At 46.1% G+C, this 27,144-nt stretch overlaps 1 protein-coding gene across 1 annotated transcript in view; it reads right to left on the bottom strand.

Annotated features, from left to right (window-relative positions):
* Window positions 1–1,838: 1,838 nt before the first annotated feature.
* Window positions 1,839–27,144, bottom strand: part of LOC138489494 (zinc finger protein 300-like) — a 233,736-nt gene continuing 208,430 nt past the window's right edge. Inside the window, exon 4 of the mRNA XM_069617236.1 lies at window positions 1,839–5,658. Coding sequence (XP_069473337.1) covers window positions 4,742–5,658 — 917 coding nt within the window. The 3' untranslated portion in view covers window positions 1,839–4,741. The remainder of the gene's footprint in view (window positions 5,659–27,144) is intronic.

Genomic DNA, 27,144 nt, shown 5'->3' with positions numbered 1-27,144 from the left:
TTTTCACTGCGCCAGGTTTCTATAATGTTAAAAAGTACTGTATTGCCAATCAGTCAAAGTATGGTTTGCAATTTTAGAAATGTTACCATTGCCACGTCACTCTAGTGCATTCCTCAGCTCTGAAAGTAAAAAATTAGCTCTTGGCAATAGAATTCTAAAGCTGTTTTAATGGCAGGCCACATTTCACATTGTGGACTGCAACCACACTGTACAAGAGAGCAGGCCAGACATTTTCCAGAAATTGAAATGGCACATGGCACGCCATTCTTCGGCCTAAAGGCTGGGTCGCTGTCATTGGTTGCAGGGCACGGCGTAAGCTTGAAGCTATCCACATGAAGATGCTCACATGATACTATCAGCCTTCTGGTGTCCCGATAGTGTGGGTTCCAAAGGAATCGAATTTGGCTGTGCCCAGTTGTTTTATGTGTTCCACCCTGTCCTGCCATTTGCAGCCTCTACTCCTCCCCCTGTTCTACTCCTCCCCTCCCTTTGATACCCTCCCTCCCCTTCTTCGTCTTCTATCCTCATCGTATTTTGGTGAATTGTCCCCCCCCTTGTTTCAACCCATTACCCACCCCATCCTCATCTCCTCTTCACTCTACCTGCCCATTTAATGCCCATTAGTCTACCTTCCCTACACCCCTGGTGCCCTCCCTCTCATCTACACTGTATTTATGTCGCACCTCTATACAAATATATGAGCCCTTCAACTTAGCATTGTATAGTAGCTTGTCTGTTCTCAACCCCCCGCCCCCCACCTTCACCCTTTTTGTGCATGGTACTAGGAAAAAGTAAGGACTGTCGTCAGACATGGCAGAGTTATCTTCGCTGTTATATGTGCCATTCACACTTATGCCTGCACTTACCCTGCGCTGTGCAGGCTTGCATCATTCAGAAATTCAAGGGCTCTGAATGACTGTTGTTTTTTCCCACCCTCCCTTGAGCGCTATACAAATAAACAATAACATTTTGCACTTGTCATAATTAACAGCATAGAAGCGCTCACAGATGCATCACGGGGGGGGGGTGGGCGAGGCTCAGTTCTTAGCAACATGTCTTATGATAAAAAGATGAAAGGGGCACTTGGAAGCGAGGCGATAACCCCATTATGATGGCGAGGGCAAGAATCAGTCCTGAGAATCTTGCAGGATAATCCTAATCTGCTGACACAGCAAAGAGTCCCAGGGATGCCAAGTGCTCTGTACAGTGGCCCGTAAAGCTGGAGATGCTCAGCGCGTCCGCTGGAAGTGTGTGCTATTTCTGTATGAAGACCTGGAGTGGGAATGCTTGATGACATGGGGACTGTGTGGCTGTATAAAATACCCCCCCCTAAAACACATCAATAAAGGAGGTTAGAACAGGCAGTGGCATTGGTGTCTCAGTGATGGTGAGAAGAAGCTCTCCCCCAAACCCCTGGCAGAGAACTGCCATCTGGCCTCCTGCCCGCTATGCTATTAGGGGCCCACAAATGGCCAAGCAACCTGTGGATCTGGGGATGGGTTCACTGGGGGCCGGCGTCATCTGCTCCCAGGGGTCTGTGGGTGTCCATCTACTCGCGGATGGAAGAAGTAGGTGAGAGCACAGCACCTAGACCTAGCAGCTCATGGCACTGTGCTCATGGCACTGTCAGTAATGCAGGAAGCAGTAAGTCAGCTCAAGCTCTGCCCCGCTGTGGTCTGGTGAGATTGCTACCTCTCATGAGGAGGCCCTCCTCACAATCAGGGCAGAGCTACTTCCCTGATTGTATCCCCTAGGATTTTATAGTCACAACTTGCTTCATGCAGATGGAAAACAATTTCCAATCACAGGTAATAAAAGCTACCATACTTTCATGATCATCATTTATCATCATCAATTATGTCCAAAAACATTTTCTATGCATTGCTCTTTAATTCATAGTGATGGGGGTACAGTGGAGGCAGTGAGAGGACAAGTTGAGGAACACACACAAGGTGACAGACGGCTTTATTGCCTGATAATATGTAGCCTGTACCATAGAACTCAATGACGCTCAGACAAATATTCCTGTAACTTTCATCCTTTTTGCTCTTCTAAAAAATACTTTGTCAACTTTCAGTGAGATCAGGACTTCAAGTTTATTCCTAGATTTCAGAGATGTACGAGTTCCCTTTTGTCACTAGTCACAGCTGCCAGACCCCATAAGATCCTAATACTAATACCTTGAGAATTTCATATTGACGCCTTATTTGTGCGTCCCAGAACTAAGCGTGCTCGTGAAGTTACCATTAGTCCTTCAACCCTTTCTCCTACTTGCAGCAAACGTCTTCATCGCTGCTTCTCATCTTTGTGACTCACATTTGGAAGGATTTGGATTGTGTATTCTACCGTGTGCACTCAAAGGTTTTATCTGATGCCTGTTCCTGGTTGAGGGGTGAGTGGAACTTTTCTTGCATTCTGTGCATTCATAGGGCTTCACCCCTGTATGGATTCTCTGATGGTGGCTCAGGGTTGACGGGTACTTGAAACTATTCTTGCATTCTGTGCATTCATTATTTGTAAGGTGCACTATATAGCAAAAAGATGTTTCGAGTCACCACAAGACAAAGGGGGGGGGCATGAGAGGTTAATAACAATAACGGTCCTACTAGGCCTTGTGACATTCGGATTGTGAAAGTGCAGTAACAAGAAGTGCAAGGGGGATAGTGACGGTCAGGGAACGGGCATAAAAATACAGGGGGGGTGAGAATAAGGAAGCAGGGCCCAGGCGTTAGGCAAGTGCTGGGGTAGAGCCCAGAGGGGCAAGTAGCAGGGGATGGCAGAGGAGGACCACCTTGTAAGTGCAAGGACGGGGGTGAACCAGAATCGGGAGGGATGCTCGATCCACTACGCTAGTTAGGGAAAGGGGCCCAGAAGGGCAGTTCTGGTTTGGAGGGGTGCTGGTATAGACTGGTCAGGGAGGGCATGGCGCCCTGTAAGACTTATAAGGGATCAGGCCGCCAGTCGCAGCGGCAGAAGGGGGCAGCAGCAAGTGAGGGCGAGAGGGAAGAAAGAAGAGAAGAGCAGGGTCTTGAGAAGCTTCCAGAACATAAGGAGGTCCGGCTCAAGTTTGAGAGGGGGAGGGAGGCCATTCCAAAGGGAGGCACCTGCCGAAGAGAGAAATACTCCCCCCCACTCTCTGCTTGGAAACGAGTCTGATCTGCAGAGAGTTGGAGCTAGAGGATCAAAGGGCTCTAGCAGGAAGCCATTTGGGGAGAGAGTTGGATGTAGCAAGGTCCCAGGCCCCAGAAAGCCTTGTGGATGATGCAGAGGGTCTTGAATATGATTGTTACAGCCACCGGGAGCCAGTGGAGAGATTTTAGGGCTGGAGCGATGTGGTCCCTGGGAAGGAGAGAGAGGAGTCAAAGATGACACCAAGGTTTTTAGCCTCACAAGATGGTGGGAGGGGCAAGGAGGGCAGCCAGAGAGTGGAAGGGAAGCAGGGAGCAGGTTTCCCAATGAAAAGGATCTCAGCCTTACTGGCATTAAGACAGAGATCATTAGATGTACACCATGCCTGAATGGCAATCAGACAGTCAAGAATGAGAGAGGTGGTTGAGGAGGTAGTGTAGTGAAGCTTGAAGGAGAGTTGAGTGTCATCAGCATAACACTGGACATGAGGAGAGAAAGAGGAAATCAAGTGGGCAAGGGGGGCAAGATAGATGTTGAAGAGCCACAGCGAGAGGATAGAGCCCTGAGGGACGACGCTGGGAGAGAGTGAGATGGAGGAGAGTGAAGGGCCGAACTGCACCTGGGAGGTGTGATTTGATAGGAAGGAGGTCAACCAGTCCAGTGCCAGGTCCGTGACACCAAGGATATCATTGAGTCATTTTATGAGGGTGGCATGATTGACTGTGTGGAAGGCAGAGGACAAATCTAGGAGGATGAGAACAGAAGGAGAATTGGCATCAAGGTTGGAGAGCAGGTCTTCAGGAGTGTTCAGGAGAGCAGTTTCCGTGCCTCTGGGTGCTCTGATGCCAGACTGGTGGTCATGGAGACAGCCAACAGATTCAGTGTGGTGGTCAGTTGGGAGATGACCAACTTCTCTAAGAGTTTTCCCAGGAAGGGGTTAATGGAGATAGGGAGGCAGGAGCGGTCAGCTGACGGCTTTTTTTTAGAAGAGGGTACACAAGGGAGTGCTTGAGGGAAAGTGGAAAGGAGCCAGTAGCAAAGGAAGGGTTACAAAAATCAGTCAAGACAGGAGCGAGAGAGGAAATGTTGTTCTTGATGGTTCTAGAGGAGCAGGGGAGCACCTGTTCGGAGGAGGCTTTCATAGAGCGGACAGCTTTAGAGACCTCATCCGGTGCAATGGGGAGAAGGAGGAGAGTATAGTGGGGGAGAAAAAGAGGAGGGCTAAGGGAGGCCTGAGAGCAGGAGGGGGAGGAGGGAGTGGGGTAGAGGAGAGTGAAATCAGGATGTCCTGGGTTTTGGTTGTGAAATGGAAGGCTAGTGCGGTACAGAGGGCCTGCGATGGAAGAGGGGAGGGGGAAACTGCAATAGGATTGGCAAGTCCCTTACAGATTTTGAAGAGTTCAGCCGTATTGTTGGTGTACCCAGCAATGCGAGTTTGGATATGGGCCCTCTTCTTGGAGCGGATGCAGAGACGGTATTGCCTAGATCAGTGTCATACCAACTGTTGAGCTTGGAGGTAGGCTTCATACGGGTCCTCATGACAGGGGCAAGGATGTCAAGGGTGTTGGAGAAAGAGGGGTGAAGGTTAGCGAGGGCTGTGTCGGTGGCAGAATCAATGGCAGGGGTTGGAAGGGGGATGAAACTGGTGGTGGAGACTGGCAGTGCTGGTATGGATTCTCTGATGCCTGTACAGATCTGAACTCATAACAAAGCTTTTCGCACACTCTATACAGTGGTAAGGTCGCTCCCCAGTATGGATTCTGTGATGCCTGTACAGATCTGAACTCTTAGCAAAGCTTTTTCCACACTCTGTACACTGGTAAGGTCGCTCCCCGGTATGGATTCTGTGATGCCTGTACAGATCTGAACTCTTAGCAAAGCTTCTCCCACACTCTGTACACTGGTATGGTCGCTCCCCGGTATGGATTCTGTGATGGCTGTACAGATCTGAACTCCTAGCAAAGCTTTTCCCACACTCTGTACACTGGTACGGTCGTTCCCCAGTATGGACCTTCATATGAGTGGCCAAATTTGCCTTCCTTGAGAAGCTTTTCTCACACTCTTTACACTGGAATGGTTTCTTCCCTGTATGGTTTCTCTGATGCAGGCATACATGTGAGCCCTTAGTAAAGCTTTTCCCACACTCTGTACACCGGTACGGTCTCTCCTCAGTATGGACCTTCATATGAGTGGCCAAATGCACCTTCTGAGGGAAGTTTTCCCCACACTCTGGACACTGGTACAGTTGCCCCCCAGTATGGACTCTCTGATGCAGGCATAAATGTGAGTTCTTTGTGAAGCTTTTATCACACTCTGTACATTTATAGCGTTTCTCACTTGTGTGCGAGTTCTGGTGCATGATTAGAGCAGGCCGCTCAGTGAAACGCTCGCTGCAGATCCTGCAGGTAAAGGAGTTCTCAATGACGTGGATCTCCATGTGTGTCATGAGTTCGGAAGGCTCCAAAATGCTTTGATCGCAGTACGGACATTCTCCCGGGCTCTCTGGTTTGATGATGATGATTCTATTATCTATGGGAAAAAGCAGAGGTTTTAGATATTATTTGAAATCCTGAAAATCAACAGACCCAGTGCAGAGCTGTGACTTCTTGCCCCGTTTGCCACTAACACACTGCAGGATCCTAAGGAATCCATTTCAGTCCTGCCCACCAGATTACATTTCTTCATAAAAAATAAAAAATGTAAAACCTGAATACAGTTTGTTGGTTAATAATCTGGAATAAATATTAACAAAATAAACCATTTTCAGCCTTCTCATATCATTGAAATCACTATGTCTTCCACCCAACGCACTGCACCCACCCCCAGGCCTAGTACAAAGCAGACAACCTTCCATAGGGACTGCACACCAACGAAGTCCATAAGCCTACCCTTCTCCTGCCTCCCCAAGCCTTTTAGCAGCAATGAGCACCACGCACAGCACAGCCTTAAACCTTCTATCATGCAAAATGCGACGATAAACCGCCCTACTAGTGACCAGTCGCTAAAAAGCCAGGATAAAAAAACAAAGGCCTCATCCAGGTAAAATAAACAGAATTTACCTACGCCACCGCTACAATGTATCCTGGTCACGCCCTGGATACTAATGATCTTATCACTGCTCTAAACCTTGATACTCTAGCTGCCACGGAGACGTGGCTACACGCAGCATCAGGCCCAGCCCTCTATACAGTTGTCCCCCTGGGTTTTACCATCTTCCGATGATAAGGCACAGAGGAGTGGCTCCTATAGCAAGGGACTCCATGCCTATTGGAGAATTCAATACCACCTTAAATGACAATTGCGATATCCTTTCAGTCAAACAGACCTTCTCAGATTCAGACACCATCACTCGCCCCCAGGCCCGGCTCCTAATAGCTTCAAAGAGGACCTCGTACACACCTTGGTCGCCCACATCAAGCCCACCTTTAAATCTATTCTCTTAGGGGACATTAACCTGGGATATAACGATCCAACTGATCCTACAGCCACGTCAGCGCTCTAGGATTCCTAAAGTGTGTCAGTGCCCCCACTCATATCAAAGGTCACATCCTAGACTGGATTGCAGACCTCAACTGCCAAGTCGCTGTCTGAGCACCACATAATGCACTTCACAATCTTGACCTTTGGACATTCCACACCCGTAACCCTCTCACTGCCCCTTACTCTGGCCCACAGCTCTAGTAACTTTACTAAGGAGCGTATTGCTCCCTTGCTCAGCACACTCTTATCGGAGTCCCCTCACTCCACAGACCCTAATACACTTGATGACCGGTATTCCAAAACTCTGACAGTAGCCATCAATACTATTGCTCCATTAATGCCACGCAAATCCAAACCGTCAGCACCCAGAAACTCATGGTTCACTCCAGACCTCCAAGTGCTCCATGCAACAAAACTGCTAGCAGAAGAGAATTGGAAAAAATCACCCACAGAAGCTAAGAAGCTGGTGTTCACTGCAGCCGCCAAATACTACAAACAAGCCACTCTTCTTGCCAAATCTACCACATACAAAGCCCGCATTGACAACACAAAGTCCAACACACGTGAGGTCTTCACCATCCTCAGTGAACTTGAAACCCCTTCTAACTCCCCCGCCACGATCACCAAAGATAAATAATGTTGCACCAACATTCAAAACACCATGCTTCCCAAAATTGACACCCATTACAGAAAAATCGACCTCAAGCAATCCTTGCTCAAATCCCCAGAGCTGTCTCCAATGGCCACTTCGCCCCCCTCAACCAGACATCAAGACCTGACATGTGGTGAACCGATGTCAACGGTGCACAGGGGCCTCCCGCATTCATAACGCTGACAGTGAGGCACGCTGGCTAGCATGGTACCATCTTTGTCTCAAGAAGCAAACCAAGCCAGCGGACCCGACACAATCGTTGAGTCGGAGGGAGCTTATAGTGACTCGAATAATATTGAGCCCAAGGTTGCAAGCAGCAACATTAGATGAAAGCAAGAACGTTAGAACAAGGAACTTGTGTGTGTTTGATCTTTTGGGGGAAGCCCGGAGAAGGGCCAGCTGCAGAGTGGTCAGGCGCCACAGGGGTGCTCATTCGAAGGACTCTCCCTGGCCCTTTTTGCGTTGAGACTGCAAGTACCAGAAGGCCCTAGGAAAGGGCAGCGTGAGGTTTCGGAGTGGTCCTACAAGGGTCACGTCAAATCTCTTGTACACTCAAAAGTCTCTAACCCATTACCAAGAGAAAGTTAAGGGAAGTGAATCCTGCATCGTGAGAAAATAAAGTGAACTGTATATTTGGCAAGAGTGACCCTGACAGAGGGAGGCCCATTTTGCAAGAAGGATCCCAGCTCGGCAGAGGGAGATCTAAGGGGCAAAGAGCAATCACCCAAGGTACAAGGTTTCTTTGTTTCTACGAGTAGGGATGAAGAATAATACACCCGGGAACACTCCGTTGACAAGAGTGTACCCAGTTGAAAGTTATCAACTGAGTTGTTTGTTACGAGCGATACTTGAGAGGCCGTAGTGAACCCGATGGAGGGAGGCCCAGTGTTGTAAAGAGCATCCGAGCCCGGTAGAGGGAGGTCCTAGGGGCAAGAAGCAGTTGCCCAGAGGTGCAAGAATACGGAAGGAACTTTTGTTTGTTTGTTGTTTGATCCGGTACGACGTCCTTTAATCGCCGTTTTTTTTCCGTGGTATTTTTTGCTGCAGATTATTTGCCGCGAAAAAAACATCGAAAAATATGGGGGGTGGGTAGAGGGATATAATGTTTCTGGGGATTTGGGGGGGTTAACCCCCATTAAAAAAAAAATTCAATGAGTTTTCGTGGCAAAAAATCCGTGGCAAAAAATGCTGCGAAATAAAAATGGGCGATGGAATCACATGGAACCGTTTGATCCATCGGGTCTTCTAAAGCAATAGACTTTGCAGAGAAGAGACTTAGAGACTTGGCCCTTGAAGGTTCTGATATTGTTGAACTGGAATTGTGAACCTTGTACTGGAGAGGCCCAGGAGTTTGCTGTGCTCAGAAGTCCCGCCTTGTCCCGTGCTAAAAACGTGGGGAAGGGAGACCCCGGCTATAACATCCTGACTTATCATTTTGTGAACACTTCTTTCTTTTCTGGTGAACATTATCCCACACTCTTTTTGTAACTTAGTGTTAAGGATTGGCAATAGGTTTTTCTTAGTATAGGCCCTTTTTATTTGACAAGCTCCACTAGGACTGCCTTATTATTATTTGATGGTCGTAGCTTACATCCATCTTAGATTTAGGTTTAGATTAGGGGTTTATCTCACCCATTATAAAGTTCAATAACCACCCTTGAACTGGGATCACGGTCTGTCTTTACTGTTGCCACCGTGAGTTCCTTACAGGCCACATGCACACGTTTTTAGCAGCTAAGTATAAGGGGAAGAAACTTAAGAACAGAAAAGGGGTTTTAAAACTATGGAGAATGATGGAGGATTTGGAGGATGTTCCCCCAGACCTTATGAAAACTGTGAGCGGAGCACCAGCACGAGTAATGTGTGTCATGGCCCCACCCACACCCATTGCCCCATCCACACCCATCATCCCAACTTACCAGGGATGCCACATTGGAGTGTCCACAGCACAGCCTCCTCCAGCAGGGTGTTACCGCCACACATAGAGAGACAGGACACACAAACCCTTCATATGTCCCATTTCCCGCCACAGCCCTTCCTCCTCCTACGTCTGCCCATGATGAGAATATACCGAAACCCACAGCATCGGCAGCTGCTCGAGCTCATGAGCGTAGGGAACCTGAGCGGAAACCACAGAGGGATTTAGAAGAGGCTTTAAGGAAGACAGAAGAAGAGTTAGCTAGGTTTAAGTTTCACAGAGGAGGTGGACAGAGAGCCCATGTTGGCACTGATTAATGGAGTGCAGGGACATGTTATTCAGGATTGATAGTACGGCAATAAGGGAGGTGCATGTGGAAACAGAAGGTAAAGGACTGTACATTGAGGGGCAGCGCAGAGGAAGAACGTGAGCAGGGAGTTTGGATTACTGATCGGTTCGGTCCGATGCTGATCTAGCTGCAGTAGAGGAAGAGGAAGAGTGGGACACAGAGGAGGAGCAGGCGGCGACAAGGTCCCGTCCATGATATCACCACGGGTGCAAAGTGTGTGGGGGATGTGATGAATCCTGCGGATACCACGCTAAACCCCTGCCTAAAGTCTCCTCCCAGGTGGCCAGGGAAAGGCAGACGCTCCCTGATCTTGACCTTGGGGGTGGTGTACTGTGGAAGGATCACGTGGGAGGAGACAAGGCCCAGGGTGGTGAGGAGATCCCGTGGGATGAGACGCAGTATGTAACGTCGTCATCAGGATCTTTCTGAACCCCATATTAAATCTGTTGATATGGGTAAAGCTGGTGTGACATCTTTAAATACCCCACGAAAGGAAAGACTGTTTGTAACTCCTAAGGTTAAAAATTCCCCTTCGTGCCACAGGTACAGTGAAATGAAATCTATAAATGATGAGTTAAACAAACTGCCTTTCTCTTTTCCAGTAAACTGTAATGATTCCACTTTCAATGCATGTAAGAAAAATAGATATGCATTTAAATATAGGAAGTTAGCAAGAAAACCTAACTTTGTTAATCGGGACTACAAGTTCCATACTCCCCTAAGTACTGGGACGTGGAAGTGGGCTGAAAAGCAATGTTGCAGGAGAAGTCAACTTGTTAAACCTAATGACCCACACCTGAGGGAAGCAGAGAGGCTTAAAAGGCCCCCTCAGGTGCAGGCCATTAGATGGAGCTGTAGCTGGAGAGGTTGCAGCAGTAGCAGCAGCAGAAGTAGAGCACAGTGTTGGCAATCCAGGCAGAAGAGAGTGAACAGACTGGACGCCAGGACTATAACCAAGCAGATTTCAGCTGTCTGCCCTGAGAGGGTCCTGTGTTCCCCTACCTCTGTAGTGTAGGAAGACGTGAAGGAAGACAGCTTTTCCACATTGTACCTAAATGCAGAGACTGCGCAGCAGAAAGCGTGCCGGAGGCTGTGGCTTAGGTTTTGTGCAGCTGAGGCTCCTAGAAGCGAGAGGAACTCCGTGACTGCATGGTGGGGTCGAAGACACCTTCACAGAGGAAGGGTGTGTGCCAAACTGAAGCCTGGGGCAATTCAAGTCCTGCGTAACACGAAGGGAACAAGACAGAAGTCGATGAGTCGAACCGAGCGCTCTGAAGCCTTTCGCGAACAAAGGCAGGCAACTGTAGCCAAGCAGGATCACTCGCGTTTGAGTGAAAGCCGTAATAAACCATCCGTTGATTGCCGGACAATGGGAAGTTACGTATGAGTGAACTTTCTCTATAGCACTCTTGTAAGAGTAAACATTTCAAACCTTGTTAATTGAAGTTCAATTTCAGCGGTCTTTAATGCTGAGCTATTGTAATTATATTTGGTATAAAGTAATGTAAAGGGTTACTTACAGTACAATTGCAATTTCCATTGCCTACGAGTGGTGCAGTCCGAAAATACGACTCCGCGTGTGCCAACGATCTTTCGCATAGTGATATAATATGTAAAAGTGGTTTCGTTTCAGAAATTTCATCTTTATCTTCTCTTACGTTTTAGCCACACTCCTTCAAGAGAAGTCTTTCATCACAATCTCTGTCTGTCAAGGTCAAAACACAATACAACCTTATAGTCCGCTTCGTGAGCCTCCCCGGGGCCCGAGCAAAAAATGAAGCAGCTGACCTTCACTGTGAACGAGCATAAATTCTTACTTTGCAACATTCTGTGTAAAGCCATCTGTAGAAGTTGGTTGTTGCAAGCCATGTTTGTGTATTGTTTGCGTGATATTAAAAAAAGTTTGTTTAAAGGACGTTATGGTTCTAAGTACAGCCGAAAAACCCCTGAAAATAAGAAGTTATGGTAAGGTATGTAAAATAACTCGCGCCAACACCATGCACTGCTAAGACCCAGGACATCGAAGATGACATCGCAAATGTCATTGATGACATAACTGATGACATCACATGTGTATGTACTTTTCATGGAATTTGTGTACTAGGGATTTTCATTATAATGTTCCGAAAAAAGTGTCAAGGATATTGCAATAAATATCATACCGTTATTAGTGCTTTGCACGATGCATTTATATCAATAAATAGCATTGTATTCTGGAATTCTTTGTGGTATACTGAGCTGCTAATGGAGAAAGATAGCATTGTGTGCAGAGTACAAGATAAAAGTATAATATTTGTAATGTTAATATGTAGAATAATGAAATGATAATTGTCCTGAAATGTTGGAAAATTCACAAAATGGGGGTGTTCTGAGGACGTTATTCGTATTGTGTGATTGCTTAGCTGTATGCAATGAGGGAATGGTACAGAGAGTAAAGTGGACGCCGTCCGCGGACACCGCGGCTGTTCGTGGACAGGGCGTGGTAAATCCGGGTTTTTCCAGGAAATCCAACATGGAAAGAAGACTGTACGGATCAGCCAATCAGATGTCGAGGTTGTGGATTTGTGTTGAAAGAGACTGTGTGTGGTGAAGATGGCAGAAGTGGAGAAAGTCAGGGTGTTGGTGCTCGGAGATATGTTTGTGTATGGTTTACAGCAGTACGCTGAATGCAGGCATGTTGCAAACAACTTTGATGTCAAAGGAGTGGAGGTGGTGTGGAGCACTGTGCCTGATTGCAATGTACAGGGAATTGTACAAGTTTGTGCGGATATGGCCACGATGAACAGTCCGCATGTGGTAGTTTTGCACTATGGTGCTTTCCATTTGGGCAACGTCAGTGCCCCTACTTTGTTGGCTGATTTGGAATGCTTGGTTCAAGCCGTAGTGAAGATCCTTCCAAATGCGAAAGTAATTTTTTCCGGATTACTACCTAGGGCAATATGGGACAATAGTTCAGTTTTTTGTCCTCAGCAAAACATTGCTAGGAGTGTCATCAACCGAGGCATGTGTGTTTTCATGCTTAGAGCTGGTATGTTCTTCTGTAACAATGAGAATATTGATGCCAGTAATGCTGTTAATTTTAAGGAAGATGGCATTTCTTTATCTTTTACCGGAAATGCCTTTTTATTTTGGAATGTAAGGGTTGCTTTGGAGAAGGTTATGTGAAGATTTTAGGAGTAAAGTAAGAAAAAAAAAACAAGAAAAAAATATTAAAAAACAGGTGTTTGTCAAGCATCTGAAAGAAAAAAAAAAAACGGCTCTTTTCAGAGCCAACTTTAAAGGGGAAATGGGGCACACTATTTAAATTTACAATCATCACGCTCAGATTTTTGATGTGTCCGCGGACATGGCGGTAGTTCGCGGACATGAAAATCACTACGAGGGGGTTAGTATGTTCTGTGTTACATGTCAGGGATATTATGGTTAAGTTGTGTTAATAAAAACCTATGAAATTCAGTGAAAAAAACTTTGTTACAGGGACGTTATGTTTAAGTTGTGCTACTAAAAACCTATGAAATTCAGTGAAAAAAACTTTCTTAAAGGGACGTTATGGTTAAGTTGCGCTACTAAAAACCTATGAAATTCAGTGAAAAAACTTTGTTAAAGGGACGTTATGGTTCCAAGTAAAACCGAAAAACCCTTGAAATTCGGCAGTTATGGTAAGCTAAGCAACCATAACTCGCGCCACCACCGTGCACTGCTAAGACTAACACCCAGGACATCAAAGATGACATCACAAATGTCATTGATGACATCACTGATGACATCACATGTCTGCCTCACTATTTTTTCTTTTGCTGACATATCTAGGCCACATGGTTTTCTTTAGTAACAGTCAGAAACTAAGAATTATATTTTATTTGTAGACGTATCCTTCTAATAGGTTCTTACAGTAATTCTCTTAGAGTACAGTCACATCATATGAAACATATACATATGGGAAAACACAAGCTTGAAAGACAGCAATCCTTTTTGTGCATAAAGATAATCACTAGACTTATGAGCACTTTCTGACAGTTCTGTTGTTTTTTTATGGCTGTACTTTCCCTGTATATGGTCATATTTGTATACATTGTACTCACACTAATTTCCTTAGCGTCCAATCACATCAAGTGATACATATACATAGGGTAAATAGCAGCTGTCAAACAGAGCAATCATTTATTTGCATGAAACTAATCAGTTAAGTTATGAATTGTTTCTGCTACTAATTGTGCTTTTTTGCTAACTTCACTTTCCCTGTATATACCCATTTTGGTATGTGTTCTTGTGTCTTTGTGTTTTGTCTATAGTAATGCAATTATGTAATACATGGGTTTTATTAGCTACATATTACATATTTCACAGTACACAAAAATCTATTAAGAAAACAATTATCATTTCATTATTCAACATATTAACATTACGAATATCATACCTTCATCTTGTACGCTGCACACAATGTTATGTTTCTGTATGAGTAGCTTAGTATACTAGATAGAACCCCATAATAGTATGCTATTTATATCAATGCATCGTTCAATGTACTTATTAGGGTATTTTTCTTGCAATGATTCTTGACACTTTTTTCGCAACATAATAAGAATCCCTTCTACACATATTTCATGAGAAGTACATACACATGTGATGTCATCAGTGATGTCATCAATGACATTTGTGATGTCATCTTTGATGTCCTGCGTGTTAGTCTTAGCAGTGCACGGTGGTGGCGCGAGTTATGGTTGCTTAGCTTACCATAACTGCCGAATTTCAAGGGTTTTTCGGTTTTACTTGGAACCATAACGTCCCTTTAACAAAGTTTTTTCACTGAATATATATATATATATATTTCCAAAATGCTTTATAGTTTTTTTCGATGTTTTGGGTGGGTTCAAAATTGATTCTTTGTTTTATAATTCGATAAGATCACTGCATACCGTACAAGCATTTTCTGTGTCTGTGGTTCACTGTTGGTAATCTTCATCCTCCCAATCGCTCTCCTCCTTGTCTCAGTGTATAACTGAAAAAAGTGGGGGGCGGGGAGTTGGGAAGTCAGTAACTCCTGTATAATAGGATGCGGAAGAGGTCAGAAAGGGAAGTGGATACCGTATTTCATGCTCGGGTACCCCTACCATGCTCCCCGACGTTCTGTACAGTGAAAATCCCTTGGGTTTTTCACATGACCCTGCAAAATAGATATGTCTTGGATTTACTGATGGCCATGGCAGGGGGCGTCTGAGAATATCAGATCTTGCTCTTTTGAGAGTTCCTGGCAAACCAAGCCTGGCTACATGTTAAATCCTGTCAAATTACTCATCTCAGAGAGCCGTGTATTTATAGAACATTTAAACACTCCTTAATGTGATGGCAGCACCAAACCTACAGCGGCAGAGAATAATTGCCTGTCCAGACAGTATCAAGTGAGCCCCTATGATGAAGCCGAAGACTTAAATTCAAGCCCCTGTTAGGTAGGTTTTCATTTTTTATGTGAAATCACCTGCATATTTGAGACCCCCCAGAACATTTTGTCAGTTCCCCTGAGTGGGAATCTTTTTCCCCACTCACTCATTCTTTTACTCGGTCTATGGGAATCTTTTTATACCTTTTTCTTGGAGTTGTGCTTCCTCCAAGTTTTTTAGCATCTGTAATTTACCTTTGCAGCACGCAGCACTCTCTGTGCAGTGTTGCTGGGAGCCCTTTGGGCTTCCCTTTTTATTTTCTGTTATTTTCCTTGAGAGTACACAGGGCAGGGGGATTTATTTAATCGTATCTATCTTTTCTTTTGTGAGATCAGCACATCCCACCTTATGTGGAGTGCTGAGGAGGTTACAATGTGTTAAGAAAGGAAGAAGGCATTGACTATGGCAAGGGGAAAAATGCACAGAATTGCACTGTGAACAACTTTGAATCTAACAACGTGCATATAATACCCAAGACTTGTGTATATATAAAACCCAGGAGCGCAAATAAAGTAAAACAATATTACCAATATATGAAAAGGGATGTGGGGTAAGCACTTAGGACCTCCTTATGACTGAAAGGAAAGTCAGCAAACTCTTTACCCACTATGCTCTTACAGATACTGACAGCGCTAAACCCACGTAGCGGGCAAGCAAGGACAGATTCTGTGAACTGACACTCTGTAGAATACTGAATAAGGAACTTATAAACAGTACTCACAAGGACCGGAAAGACCACTTGAATGTCAGTAATTTCACGAACCCTGTAGATCAAACAGGGACCCAGAAGGCTGTAAAAGCAAAGGGTTAAAGATAACAAAATACATAAAACCCTAGTCAAAGGCAAGTATGAATTGTGATAATAAATTGTGAGGAAAACAAAAAGGGGATACACACTGGAACTAGTTACAACAACACCCACACCTAATAATCAATGGAAAATGAATGCAGAAGTGCAATGGAAAACATGGAGTGGAATCTCAATAAAGTAGGATCAGGAGCAGGGAAAATGATATCACAAAAGGAAACCTTTCCCACCCATCCAAGGAGAAAAGGCAGTAAACTAATTCTACAAAAGTAAAGATTAATGCATCAAGCTTTTCAGTAACCAGGACAGCATAAAGAGACAGAAAGCACCGGCAAACTGGGCTGCATCAAATAGTAAAGTACAGAGAAAGGCTGTCTGCAGACAGAGGAAGACAGAAAGGGAAATTCAGAAAGCATAAATCAATTAAGCACATAAATCCGAAATCCAGGACAGAGGAACAAGATACAGGAACTAGGAACTGGGCACAAAAGCTAGGAACTGGAACTAGGTACTTGGCACAATAACTATGAACAAGGAACTGGAACTAGGTACTAGGCACAGAAACTAGGAACAAGGAACTGGAACTAGATACAAGGCACAGAAACTAGGAACAAGGAACTGGAACTAGGTACAAGGCACTGAAACTAGGAACAGGGAACAGAGACTAGTCACAACAGGAACACTGCTACAATGACCAGCGCCGGACTGAAGCAAACTGAGGCTTTAAAAGCTGCTTAACGAGCACACCCCTCAGGCGTGCCGCCTGCTGCACCTGCAGCCACAGGTGTTGCCTATCCTCCTCCCAGCGTTGTGCTGCAAGGGAGGAGATGATGCAGTGAGCCAGGCATTCTGGGAAGCAGGAGGTGAAACAGTGAGCCAAGGCATTCTGGGAAGCATAGTCATTTGATTTAGGTAGCATGCTGGCTGCCAAAAACCTGGAATGGATCCGGAAGGGAAGTAACTTGGAAAATAAGGTTTTAACGCTCCCAATTCATCAGAACACTGTAGCATAGGGTTCGAAGGAAATGTCCAGTAGGGAATAAACCCCAAAACATGCCCCCAAGTGGCGGGAACGGGAACGAAGGGAGCGAGAACGGGAGCGAAGGGAGCGAGCCGTGACACTATACCCCCTCCCACGGCCGACTCCAGGCGGCCGTTACTCGCACAAAACATCTTCCTTCCATGACTGGAGCGCTTTGTCTTTGGAGGTGGCACTGACGAAAACGATGATCCACGGGCAGAAGCAGAAGGACTGGAATGAATAGAATCAGGCTGCAGTCTATAAGAGTCATAGGCAGGTTTTCGGTGAGGAGGAGACTCATGGGTTGAAGAAAGGCATGAAGGACTTGCAGGACCCGAAGCAGAGTTGGAAAGTCCAGGAAGCTCAGTCTCTGGGAGCGAACACTCATACATCATTGAGGAGGGAGGCTGGCTGGTGCATGCTTTGGACAATGATAGATGCTCTGGTAGCCCCCCTGCTGAGAGCGTACACACAGGAGGTGAGAAAACTGCAGGTTTCAGATAATGTTCATGTTCAGACAAAGAAGGTGGTGGCTGGTTCAAGGCCTGTGGTTGAGGGTGACCAAGGTTCGATTGCATTTGTTCCACACCTTGGGGGCCTGGAAGTCCAATGGGTTGTACAAGGCTGACACTCCTGGTGTCAGTCATATAGCCACCTTGTTGCACGTGGGATACAACCGCAGGGACGTTTGGCATATCGATAGGAGTGATAGACGCAGTACTTGGTACATCTGGCACACTCGCAGCTGGAGCAATAACAGGCACAGCTTGAACTGCAGCAGTCATATCCTCCCTTTGGCTACTAGCACCCGAATGGTTCAGCAGTTGGGGGGCCGTGCCCGTCCCTTCCTTCAGGCTCATGTGGGATCCGGCAACAAAAAGGCTGTCAAGCGGCTGATCCAAACCGGCCTCCAAATGTGAACCGTCCAGCCCGTTATCCTGGTTGGCTACTTGTTCGATGCCTGGGCCATGGCGGATGGTATTCGTCTCCCTCTTGTAACTCTCCAGGCAAGTCCAACGGCCTTGCATGTAAGGCCCTCCCGAGTTGTGAACCAGCTTGATGTTTTTGGCAGAAGTCTCAGACTCAGATGTAGCATATGCGGGAGGTAGCTCTGAAGTAGATGAATCTGCAACATGATCAACCAGAGCAGACAGGTGCACCTCCGATATTGGCAGCGAGGCTGAGCAGGATACAGGTCTTTCATGAACTGAAGCCAAACTAGCAGTAGGCTCTGAGACCGAAGACAGACACTCAGGATGTGCTACCGGAGGCTCCATGGCTAAAGGAGAATTCACTGGGTGAGTCACGGTAGCCGAAAACTGGCATGCTAAAGGATAGTCTGAGGCTGAGGGCATGCAAACTGAATCCGTCTCATTAGCTGAAGACAAACTTGTCGAAGTCTTTGGCTCTGACCACGTACATGGTGAAGGCTCTTGAGTAACTGGTTGGCATAGCAATTGTTCATTGATTGAAAACTCGTGTGTCAACGATGACTGTAGAGCCGTGGACTGGGTAATTGAAGAGACCAAGGTTGTAGGAGGACAGACCAGAGTTCCAGAAGTTGACAGACATATTTGTGGCTCAGGAATGGAAAGCACCTTTAGGGCGGTTGACTCCCTGACACCATTAACCAAAGACTGAGCTGGACCCAAGCCGTACCTCTCCTTAGTGGATGACACAGAGTCATTTCCAAAGTCTCTGTTAATCAGGATTTCGTCAAGTGTCCATTCCTTTGTCTTAACTTCTGAAGGTGGCAGATTATCAATCAACAGTTCAGGAATCGCCTGCCGGGTCTTTGTTTTAGTATACTGTGGAATGAGTCCATCAAAACAAGAATTATGTACTGTCTTTGATTGTTCATTGTGACAAAAATTGGCAGAAGAAGGAGTGAACACAGAGGTAGCATTGTTTTCCACATCAGCTTGAATGTTTACTTCAGTCTCAGCAGCTGGATCAAGGGCAGAACCTAAGCCTACAGTAATGACTGATTCTGTGTATGCAACCATTGTGGATTGTGTTTGGAAATCAGAAGCATGTATTTGTTCAAACTCTGAATTATGACTGACTGCTACAGAGGAAGTCTTAGGCAAAGGAGTGACTTGTAAATCTTCAACTAACAGCAATTCCTGACAAACGGTAGAACAATTGTCAGAATCTGTGCTCTGAATAAGTGCTGTGCAAGAATGAGGACTTTCACTCCCAATAGATTTTTCATATTGACAAGTATCATGACCTACTAAAACCTCCTCACTCAGAGATTGAACAGTATTCACTTCATCAACGGATAAAGTTTGAGGTGTAGTCAGAAAAAATCGTAAAGTTTTATTCTCCTCTAGTAAACTGATGTATTCTCGTTTTAATTCCTCAAATTCAGCTCTTAGCATGCCCAGGCTTAACTGTACATCCCTATTAGTAGGCACAAGGGAAGGCATGGTGGCATCAGGGCTGGATCCTGCCCTAGTCATCCGGACGTGTACTGATTGTACATCGTCATTTACTGCTTGCAGGTCTTGTGATCTATACTCTCGCTTACCGACTTGGTCTGTGTTACCCTTAAGTAAACTACTGACATCAGACCTCTTGACATTAGGGACTACAGTAAGTACTTGTGCAGAGGAGTAAGCAGTTGACTGAGGGCTGAAAACAGAAGTTATGTAATGAACCCCTTCATTCTTTATGTTTGAATCATGAAACTGTTCAATCTGAGGTAAAGCACAACCGGAATCATGGGGTTCAACAACAGATGTACTCGTATTTAGTAAATCTAACAGTGTTTTATTTTCCGCTGCTAAGGCTTGTGCGGACATATCTGGATCAAAATTAAAGACAGAACTAGGATCAGGCAATGTATGATGGGCCAGGCTGTGGGAAAAATATTTTGCACGTAAATACCCATTCGTGTCAAGGAGTTCCTTTAAATCAGGATCAGTGATTTGATTATCACAGGCAAACGTAGTCAAAGCTTTCTGTACAAATATTTTAGTAGCCTTGCTGCCTTTCTTTCTTAATCTGGCCATATACAAACGGGAATAATGGCTGGTCATTCTGTTAAGAAAGGAAGAAGGCATTGACTATGGCAAGGGGAAAAATGCACAGAATTGCACTGTGAACAACTTTGAATCTAACAACGTGCATATAATACCCAAGACTTGTGTATATATAAAACCCAGGAGCGCAAATAAAGTAAAACAATATTACCAATATATGAAAAGGGATGTGGGGTAAGCACTTAGGACCTCCTTATGACTGAAAGGAAAGTCAGCAAACTCTTTACCCACTATGCTCTTACAGATACTGACAGCACTAAACCCACGTAGCGGGCAAGCAAGGACAGATTCTGTGAACTGACACTCTGTAGAATACTGAATAAGGAACTTATAAACAGTACTCACAAGGACCGGAAAGACCACTTGATTGTCAGTAATTTCACGAACCCTGTAGATCAAACAGGGACCCAGAAGGCTGTAAAAGCAAAGGGTTAAAGATAACAAAATACATAAAACCCTAGTCAAAGGCAAGTATGAATTGTGATAATAAATTGTGAGGAAAACAAAAAGGGGATACACACTGGAACTAGTTACAACAACACCCACACCTAATAATCAATGGAAAATGAATGCAGAAGTGCAATGGAAAACATGGAGTGGAATCTCAATAAAGTAGGATCAGGAGCAGGGAAAATGATATCACAAAAGGAAACCTTTCCCACCCATCCAAGGAGAAAAGGCAGTAAACTAATTCTACAAAAGTAAAGATTAATGCATCAAGCTTTTCAGTAACCAGGACAGCATAAAGAGACAGAAAGCACCGGCAAACTGGGCTGCATCAAATAGTAAAGTACAGAGAAAGGCTGTCTGCAGACAGAGGAAGACAGAAAGGGAAATTCAGAAAGCATAAATCAATTAAGCACATAAATCCTAAATCCAGGACAGAGGAACAAGATACAGGAACTAGGAACTGGGCACAAAAGCTAGGAACTGGAACTAGGTACTTGGCACAATAACTATGAACAAGGAACTGGAACTAGGTACTAGGCACAGAAACTAGGAACAAGGAACTGGAACTAGATACAAGGCACAGAAACTAGGAACAAGGAACTGGAACTAGGTACAAGGCACTGAAACTAGGAACAGGGAACAGAGACTAGTCACAACAGGAACACTGCTACAATGACCAGCGCCGGACTGAAGCAAACTGAGGCTTTAAAAGCTGCTTAACGAGCACACCCCTCAGGCGTGCCGGCTGCTGCACCTGCAGCCACAGGTGTTGCCTATCCTCCTCCCAGCGTTGTGCTGCAAGGGAGGAGATGATGCAGTGAGCCAGGCATTCTGGGAAGCAGGAGGTGAAACAGTGAGCCAAGGCATTCTGGGAAGCATAGTCATTTGATTTAGGTAGCATGCTGGCTGCCAAAAAACTGGAATGGATCCGGAAGGGAAGTAACTTGGAAAATAAGGTTTTAACGCTCCCAATTCATCAGAACACTGTAGCATAGGGTTCGAAGGAAATGTCCAGTAGGGAATAAACCCCAAAACATGCCCCCAAGTGGCGGGAACGGGAACGAAGGGAGCGAGAACGGGAGCGAAGGGAGCGAGAACGGGAGCGAAGGGAGCGAGCCGTGACACAATGTATCCCTTTTCTCACTGCTCCTGTACCCTTTCAGTTACAGTGACAGGCTAACCTGAATGGCTGGTAGCTGTGGTTCTATCCTACCGACATTTGTGCCGTTTTTTCCCCTAGGCTGTACTCACAACTGCGGTAATACACAGAAGGGTCAACATTGACCAAAAATGGTGTCTGTCTTTTCTTTCCGCCAATTCACAATGGCTTGTCCTTTCCTGGTCCTACTTCTGCTGTTCAGGGTTGGGGGAGTTCCTTGTGTGATTTTTGTCTTTGATGGGAATCCTTTGAAAAGCATCCCAAAGTATCAGTGTGTCTGTGAGGACAGGAAGCAGGGGAGGATCCCGAAACTCCCCTGGTCTTTGTCTGTGCCTGTCTGGAACCAGTACCAGTTGGGAGGCCAGTCTCCCCCAAAGTATGGGTGTGACTGTATCCTGAATGGCTGGGTTCCTGCATAAAAGGCAAGGATCCTGAGGATGAAGCAGAGCTGACCACTGGAACTGAAGAACCGATGAGGAAGAAGTCTAGCGATGCCTTCTGTGTAACCGCTGCTGTCCAACCCCTTCTTCCAGGCATCAGGGTAACCCTGAAGAGGACTCCTTCCCTTAGACTGGTGGGTCCAATCAGTCTCAAGATGACCTGCATTTTGAGCCATCCCACGACAAGCTGTGACCTTCTTCGGGTGCAATTTGCCAATGCCCTGGAACCTGTGATCTCTGTGCAGTGCATCATCTTCTGAAGATCAAATCCCCCTGAAACTTTGGTGGACTCCTTCCGGACCTCCAGAGGCAAGATTCCACTCACCAGAGTACTGGACAGAGAAAGCGAGATGAATCGACCGGGCTTAACCGTTCTTCACTGGTGCTTAGAAAAGGGCACCAAAACCTCAGTGCTGCAATGAATCCTTTGTTAGACGTCCCTCCACTCGACTGCTGCTATGAGATCCACTTCAGTGTCCCTTCGTTCGTCTCCATGACCAAGACTCAGTTGACCGTGTCTGCTGCTGCAGCACCACAAGGGCATCCTGCTGCATCCGTGTTTTCACTCCAAAGGTTCTGTATGACTCAAAGTAGAACTTCCCTAGAGTTACTTTGGCGCTATGGTGTTGCTGCAGTGCTGATTCGTGTGTTTGGGAGTTCGCCCATACACATTCACCCAGGCCTAATGCTTGGACATCTTCAGGGAGCCTTCTCCTAAGTCCCTGAACCCCTTTTCCAACCAAAAGTGTTAGTTTCTTGTTTATTTTATTTTTTTATTTTAATTCTTAGTAACGCGCCAAATCGCCCAAAGGCCTCACTGTGCACAAGTTGTTGCTGACCTTTTCCTATGTTGACTTTCTACAGCTTGTGCCTTACCTGTTTTGACCTTCAATCTGACCCTGAAAGACATTCAGAACTAGTTAGGGATGGACTACTAAAGCCTCATCCTCTGTAAAAGAATTGCAATGAAATTACTTACCTTGTGTTGGTATTGTTTCATATCTTCTTTCCTGAAACAAAGGGCCTTATTCTGAGTCTGGCTGTCCAGAAATAAGAGTGCTGGTAGCAACGTACCGGCACCCTTTCCGGACCACCAGACTACAACTATGCCTGCAGGATCCGTTGCTGACCGGATCTGACCTGCCGGGGCACCGGCCCCTGCAGGCATGGTTTTCACGGAAGCACTGGCACCGTTAGCAACAGTGCTGGTGCTTCCGTGACCCCTTCGTGTGGAGTCTTTTGGGCCTCCAGGGGACTGGGGACTACACTTGCCACCGCATGACATCCTGGGCCACTGGGACTTATAATGTCCCGGTGGCACCAGGATCTCAGGCGGCGGAACAGTGTTATGCGTTCAGCAGTAACCCGCCAGTAGCACCCGGCGAGTTACTGCCGAACTCGTAATGAGGCCCAATGTATTACAAGTGTATTACAAATGTGGTTTTACTTACCTGTGAATTGCTGATTGCTATTCTGAAAGGTCTATGCAAAAGTCATGTACTTACTGTGTACAATCTATTGGTTTTGCATTGTGTCTACTGAAAGTATAGTGCTTACCTTACAGAAGATGTATCTTTGCCTTGGTGTGTATATAGAAAAAAAACATTATTTTGTATATAACCTTTTCGTGTGTCAGTGTTTCTTGTGACTATGTGTATGTTGTACGTTCTTTGTACCACCTAAGGCCCCCTCCATCCTAAGATAAGCCTGGCTGCTCGGCCATTGCTACCAACATATGCGTGTGGTTCAGCCAAATACTAGACGTTGGAGCCCTGTGGCCCAAGTGTGTGAGTCTTCTAAAGTCCTACCACACGTGACCATTTGCAAAACTCCCTAACAATTGGTGTTAAAGTGGTGGGATTTGTGTAGTGTTGGCTATACTGATTCTCGGGGATACCTGTGTCCAGAGAAACCATCCACTAAGGCTGGTCCAATAAGCCTGTGTAACCTTAAACAATCAGCTGTAACATGGAAAACTATAAGCACAAGGCTTTTATAGCTCTGAAAGTAGACAAACCTAAAGAACATGCAAAGCAAAGAACCTTGGCTGTAATGGAAACAAAAATGATTTAATTCAAACATTGTTGAATTACCAAACCTCATTAAGTAGACCTGTCACTCCCACTCCTAATATTAATTTAGAAGCTGAGAATGAAGTGGACTGTGATATGAGTTCAAATCTAGGATAAGATATTGGGCCTCATTACGAGTTTGGCGGCAAGAATCCGTAGATTCTGTGATGCCGGTCGCACCGTTTCCGGCAACCCGTGGTTCCGGAAACAACAGAACATTACGTGTTATCGTCGTGCGCATTCCGGCATGCCGAAAATGGTGGCACCGGCAACACGGAAACACTGTTTAAAGTGCCCAAAAACTGCCAACACTGTTGCCCTTGGTGCCGGTGCCCCTGGATTCGGCATCACAATGCCAGACCCATCGGCACCTGAAACAGCGGCAACGGAAAAAGCGGCGCTGCAAATACCATGACCGGAAACAAAGTGATCGCCGGAACAGGAAACAGGCCGGTGGCCATTACAAAAACACAATCCATTGCAATCTGCAACTCCCAGGTGACATCCATCCTTCCTGACCATGAAATCTTGCGTCCGTGAGACCCGGCAGCACAAGCCACGCTTCTAGGAGGCAGAGCTGCACATGCTTGCAGGCAGCATTGTCCTGCATGCAGGGTAGTTGTTCTCCACTGACCAGCGTCGCCAAACCCAGATGTGCAAGATGTCCATATGGGAAGAAGTGGCACAGAAGGTGTTGGCAATGGAGACAATACCACGCACGGTCAGAGATTGACACAAGCGCCGAGACAAACTCCACCTGAGGTTCCGGAACCTCCTCTCAGCACACCAGAGACAGAGCATGGCCACAGGTGGTGGTCCCTCCTCGCAAATACGTCTAATGCCCTAGGAGGAGAAGTGCAGCAGAGTGTTGCACATGGAGTCGATTGAAGGGGTTGGTGCTGCAGAGGCCAGAGCCGGGACACCCGAAGAGGCCGGTGAGTACAAGTAACCCCAATGCAATGAACATCAGCCCTGGCCACCCTGCTCCCAGCACTGCATCAACACATCACAGAAATGGGAATCGCACCATCCACATCCCCCAGAAAGCAGCCTGCAGAACCCCCCCCCCACCTGAACCAACACCCAGGCCGCAGTCGGGGAACTACAGCCTGGCCCCCTAACAATGACCCATGCCAGAAATGCATGTTGAACACTGCACCGGCACCCTGTACTGTCAAGTGTACAAGCATCCGCCCCACACAGAAACACATCACACTTCCACTGTGTACTGCATGTGTGCCTGCCATGCTGCCATCCTGCCACTTCCGCCAGAACCCAGCAATGCCGCCCCTCAGCTCCACCCACACATGACCACCCTCCTATGCAATGGCAATGACATGTGCCTCCCGGTTCCATGTCATTTCATCGCGGGATGTTTTTTCGCTGGTTATTTTACCCCGATTTTGTTTTCTCGAAAAAACCCATCGATTTTCTTTTTTCTCTTTTCTCTTTTTGGGGTAGTTCCCAATCCCAACTCCCCCCCCCCCCCATTTTCAAAAAAATGTGATTTTTTTAACGGAAAAAATTCGCGGTAAAAAAACCTGCGAAAAAACATCCCGCGATGAAAGGACGTCCTACCGTGTCCCCCACGTCCCTGCCAGGCCTACCAAAGACCCCAAATGCACATGCTGGACCTGCAACTTGATCATGTTAGGCAGAATCACCTGTAGTACTCTTTGGGAACACCACAGGCAATTAGGACTACAAGTGTAAGCACAATTTCACCTTTGGTACAAGCCTGTACTACACAGTAAGTGGTTGCGATGGCTGAGCAGCCAGACTTATCTCAAGAGTTCAAGTGAGCAGTAGAACAAGTTACACAAAGGACCAACAATACAGTGATTCAAATATACACTTACTCAAGGTTTCTTGGTAAAATAATATACATTTATTTACACATTTACTTAGAAAACATTACACTAGCACAAGCAGCTCAATATCACACACTAATGAACCACAAAAATCCAACCGGAAAGTAAATGAACAAGAGTTTAGCTCCAAAATGAAGTGGGAGCAAAATGGCACTTCAGATACTTATAAAAGGGAGGAAAAGACAAGGTTATAAGAATAGATAGCCCAAATACATTCATAGGCAGCGCAAAGGGTTTCAGTTAAATACAACCAGCAATTCTTCTCAACATGCCTGGGCCAAAGTCAATGGTTCAGGGTCTTTTTTATAGGATAGCACAGTTCTGACATATAACGGTTAAGTCTTTGCCACAGATTTTTAAAGGATTTGGCTAGGCGAAAAGTTTGACAAATGTTTAGAGAAGGACAAACCTTCGAAGTTGAGGAAAGATTCACGCACTTTCTCGATGGCCGAAAATATTTCCGGACCGTGTTTGCACAGTACCTTTTTTAACGAAGAAAGCTGTAGCTGAGGCAGTTGTTCCTGGCAGGTCCGAGCTGTTCTCGCAGTTCCTGAGCTTCAGTCGTGGGGACAAGAAGGAGGACGTTGGAAGGTCTCTGCACTGCCCAGGGATGAGGCCAAAAGCTGTAGCAAGTCGTCAGTTTAAGGTGTGAGTGCCTTAAAGTCCACGAGTTGGTTTCCTTCCCACTGGCTATCCAGTTTTCAAGCAGCACTCTGCTGAAAATTTGACCAGTCAGGGACGGTGTCCAGGTGGCTTACGAGTTTGTTGTTCCCACCAAACCAAGGGAAGAAGTTAACCTTGAAGGGCTTCTCTGTCGATTGGAGTTTCAGGCAATTCGGACCTGCAGCAGGGCTTCACCGGTCGTCCAGGAGTTGCAGCAGTCCTCTTCCTTCAGTTCGTCTTCAGTTCTTTTGTTGCAGTGGTCGACTCTGCTTTCCAAGTCCCAGAGACCGGCTTTTAAACAGTTTTCCCCCCATTCATTCAGCCTAGCTGTCATTCACCCAGCAGGGTGGCTGTCATTGCTGGACAGTCAGCCAGCCAATCACACCAGAGTGCATTCAGGTCTCCTAGGAGACTAAGCACAGGGAGTTTTGGGCACTTCCCTCACATCCTGTCCACCCCAGACACTCTGGCACCAGACGAGGGCTTCAGCACTGAAGCCCGCCAAAGTGCACGAACAAAGGGACCAAACCTGGTTTGGCACGCAGAGTTAAACACAAGAAGGACTTTTCCTAAAAGAAATGGTGAAAAAAGTTGACCGGAGTCTGTTTTCACAGATAGGTCTGGGGCGCCATATTGGAAAACATGGC

The sequence above is a fragment of the Ambystoma mexicanum genome, chromosome 9 (genome assembly GCF_040938575.1).
Source record: "Ambystoma mexicanum isolate Mex_15411 chromosome 9, UKY_AmexF1_1, whole genome shotgun sequence".
Lineage (NCBI taxonomy): Eukaryota > Metazoa > Chordata > Amphibia > Caudata > Ambystomatidae > Ambystoma > Ambystoma mexicanum.
Note: the sequence above shows the minus strand (reverse complement) of the source record. Positions and strands in the feature narration are given on the sequence as shown.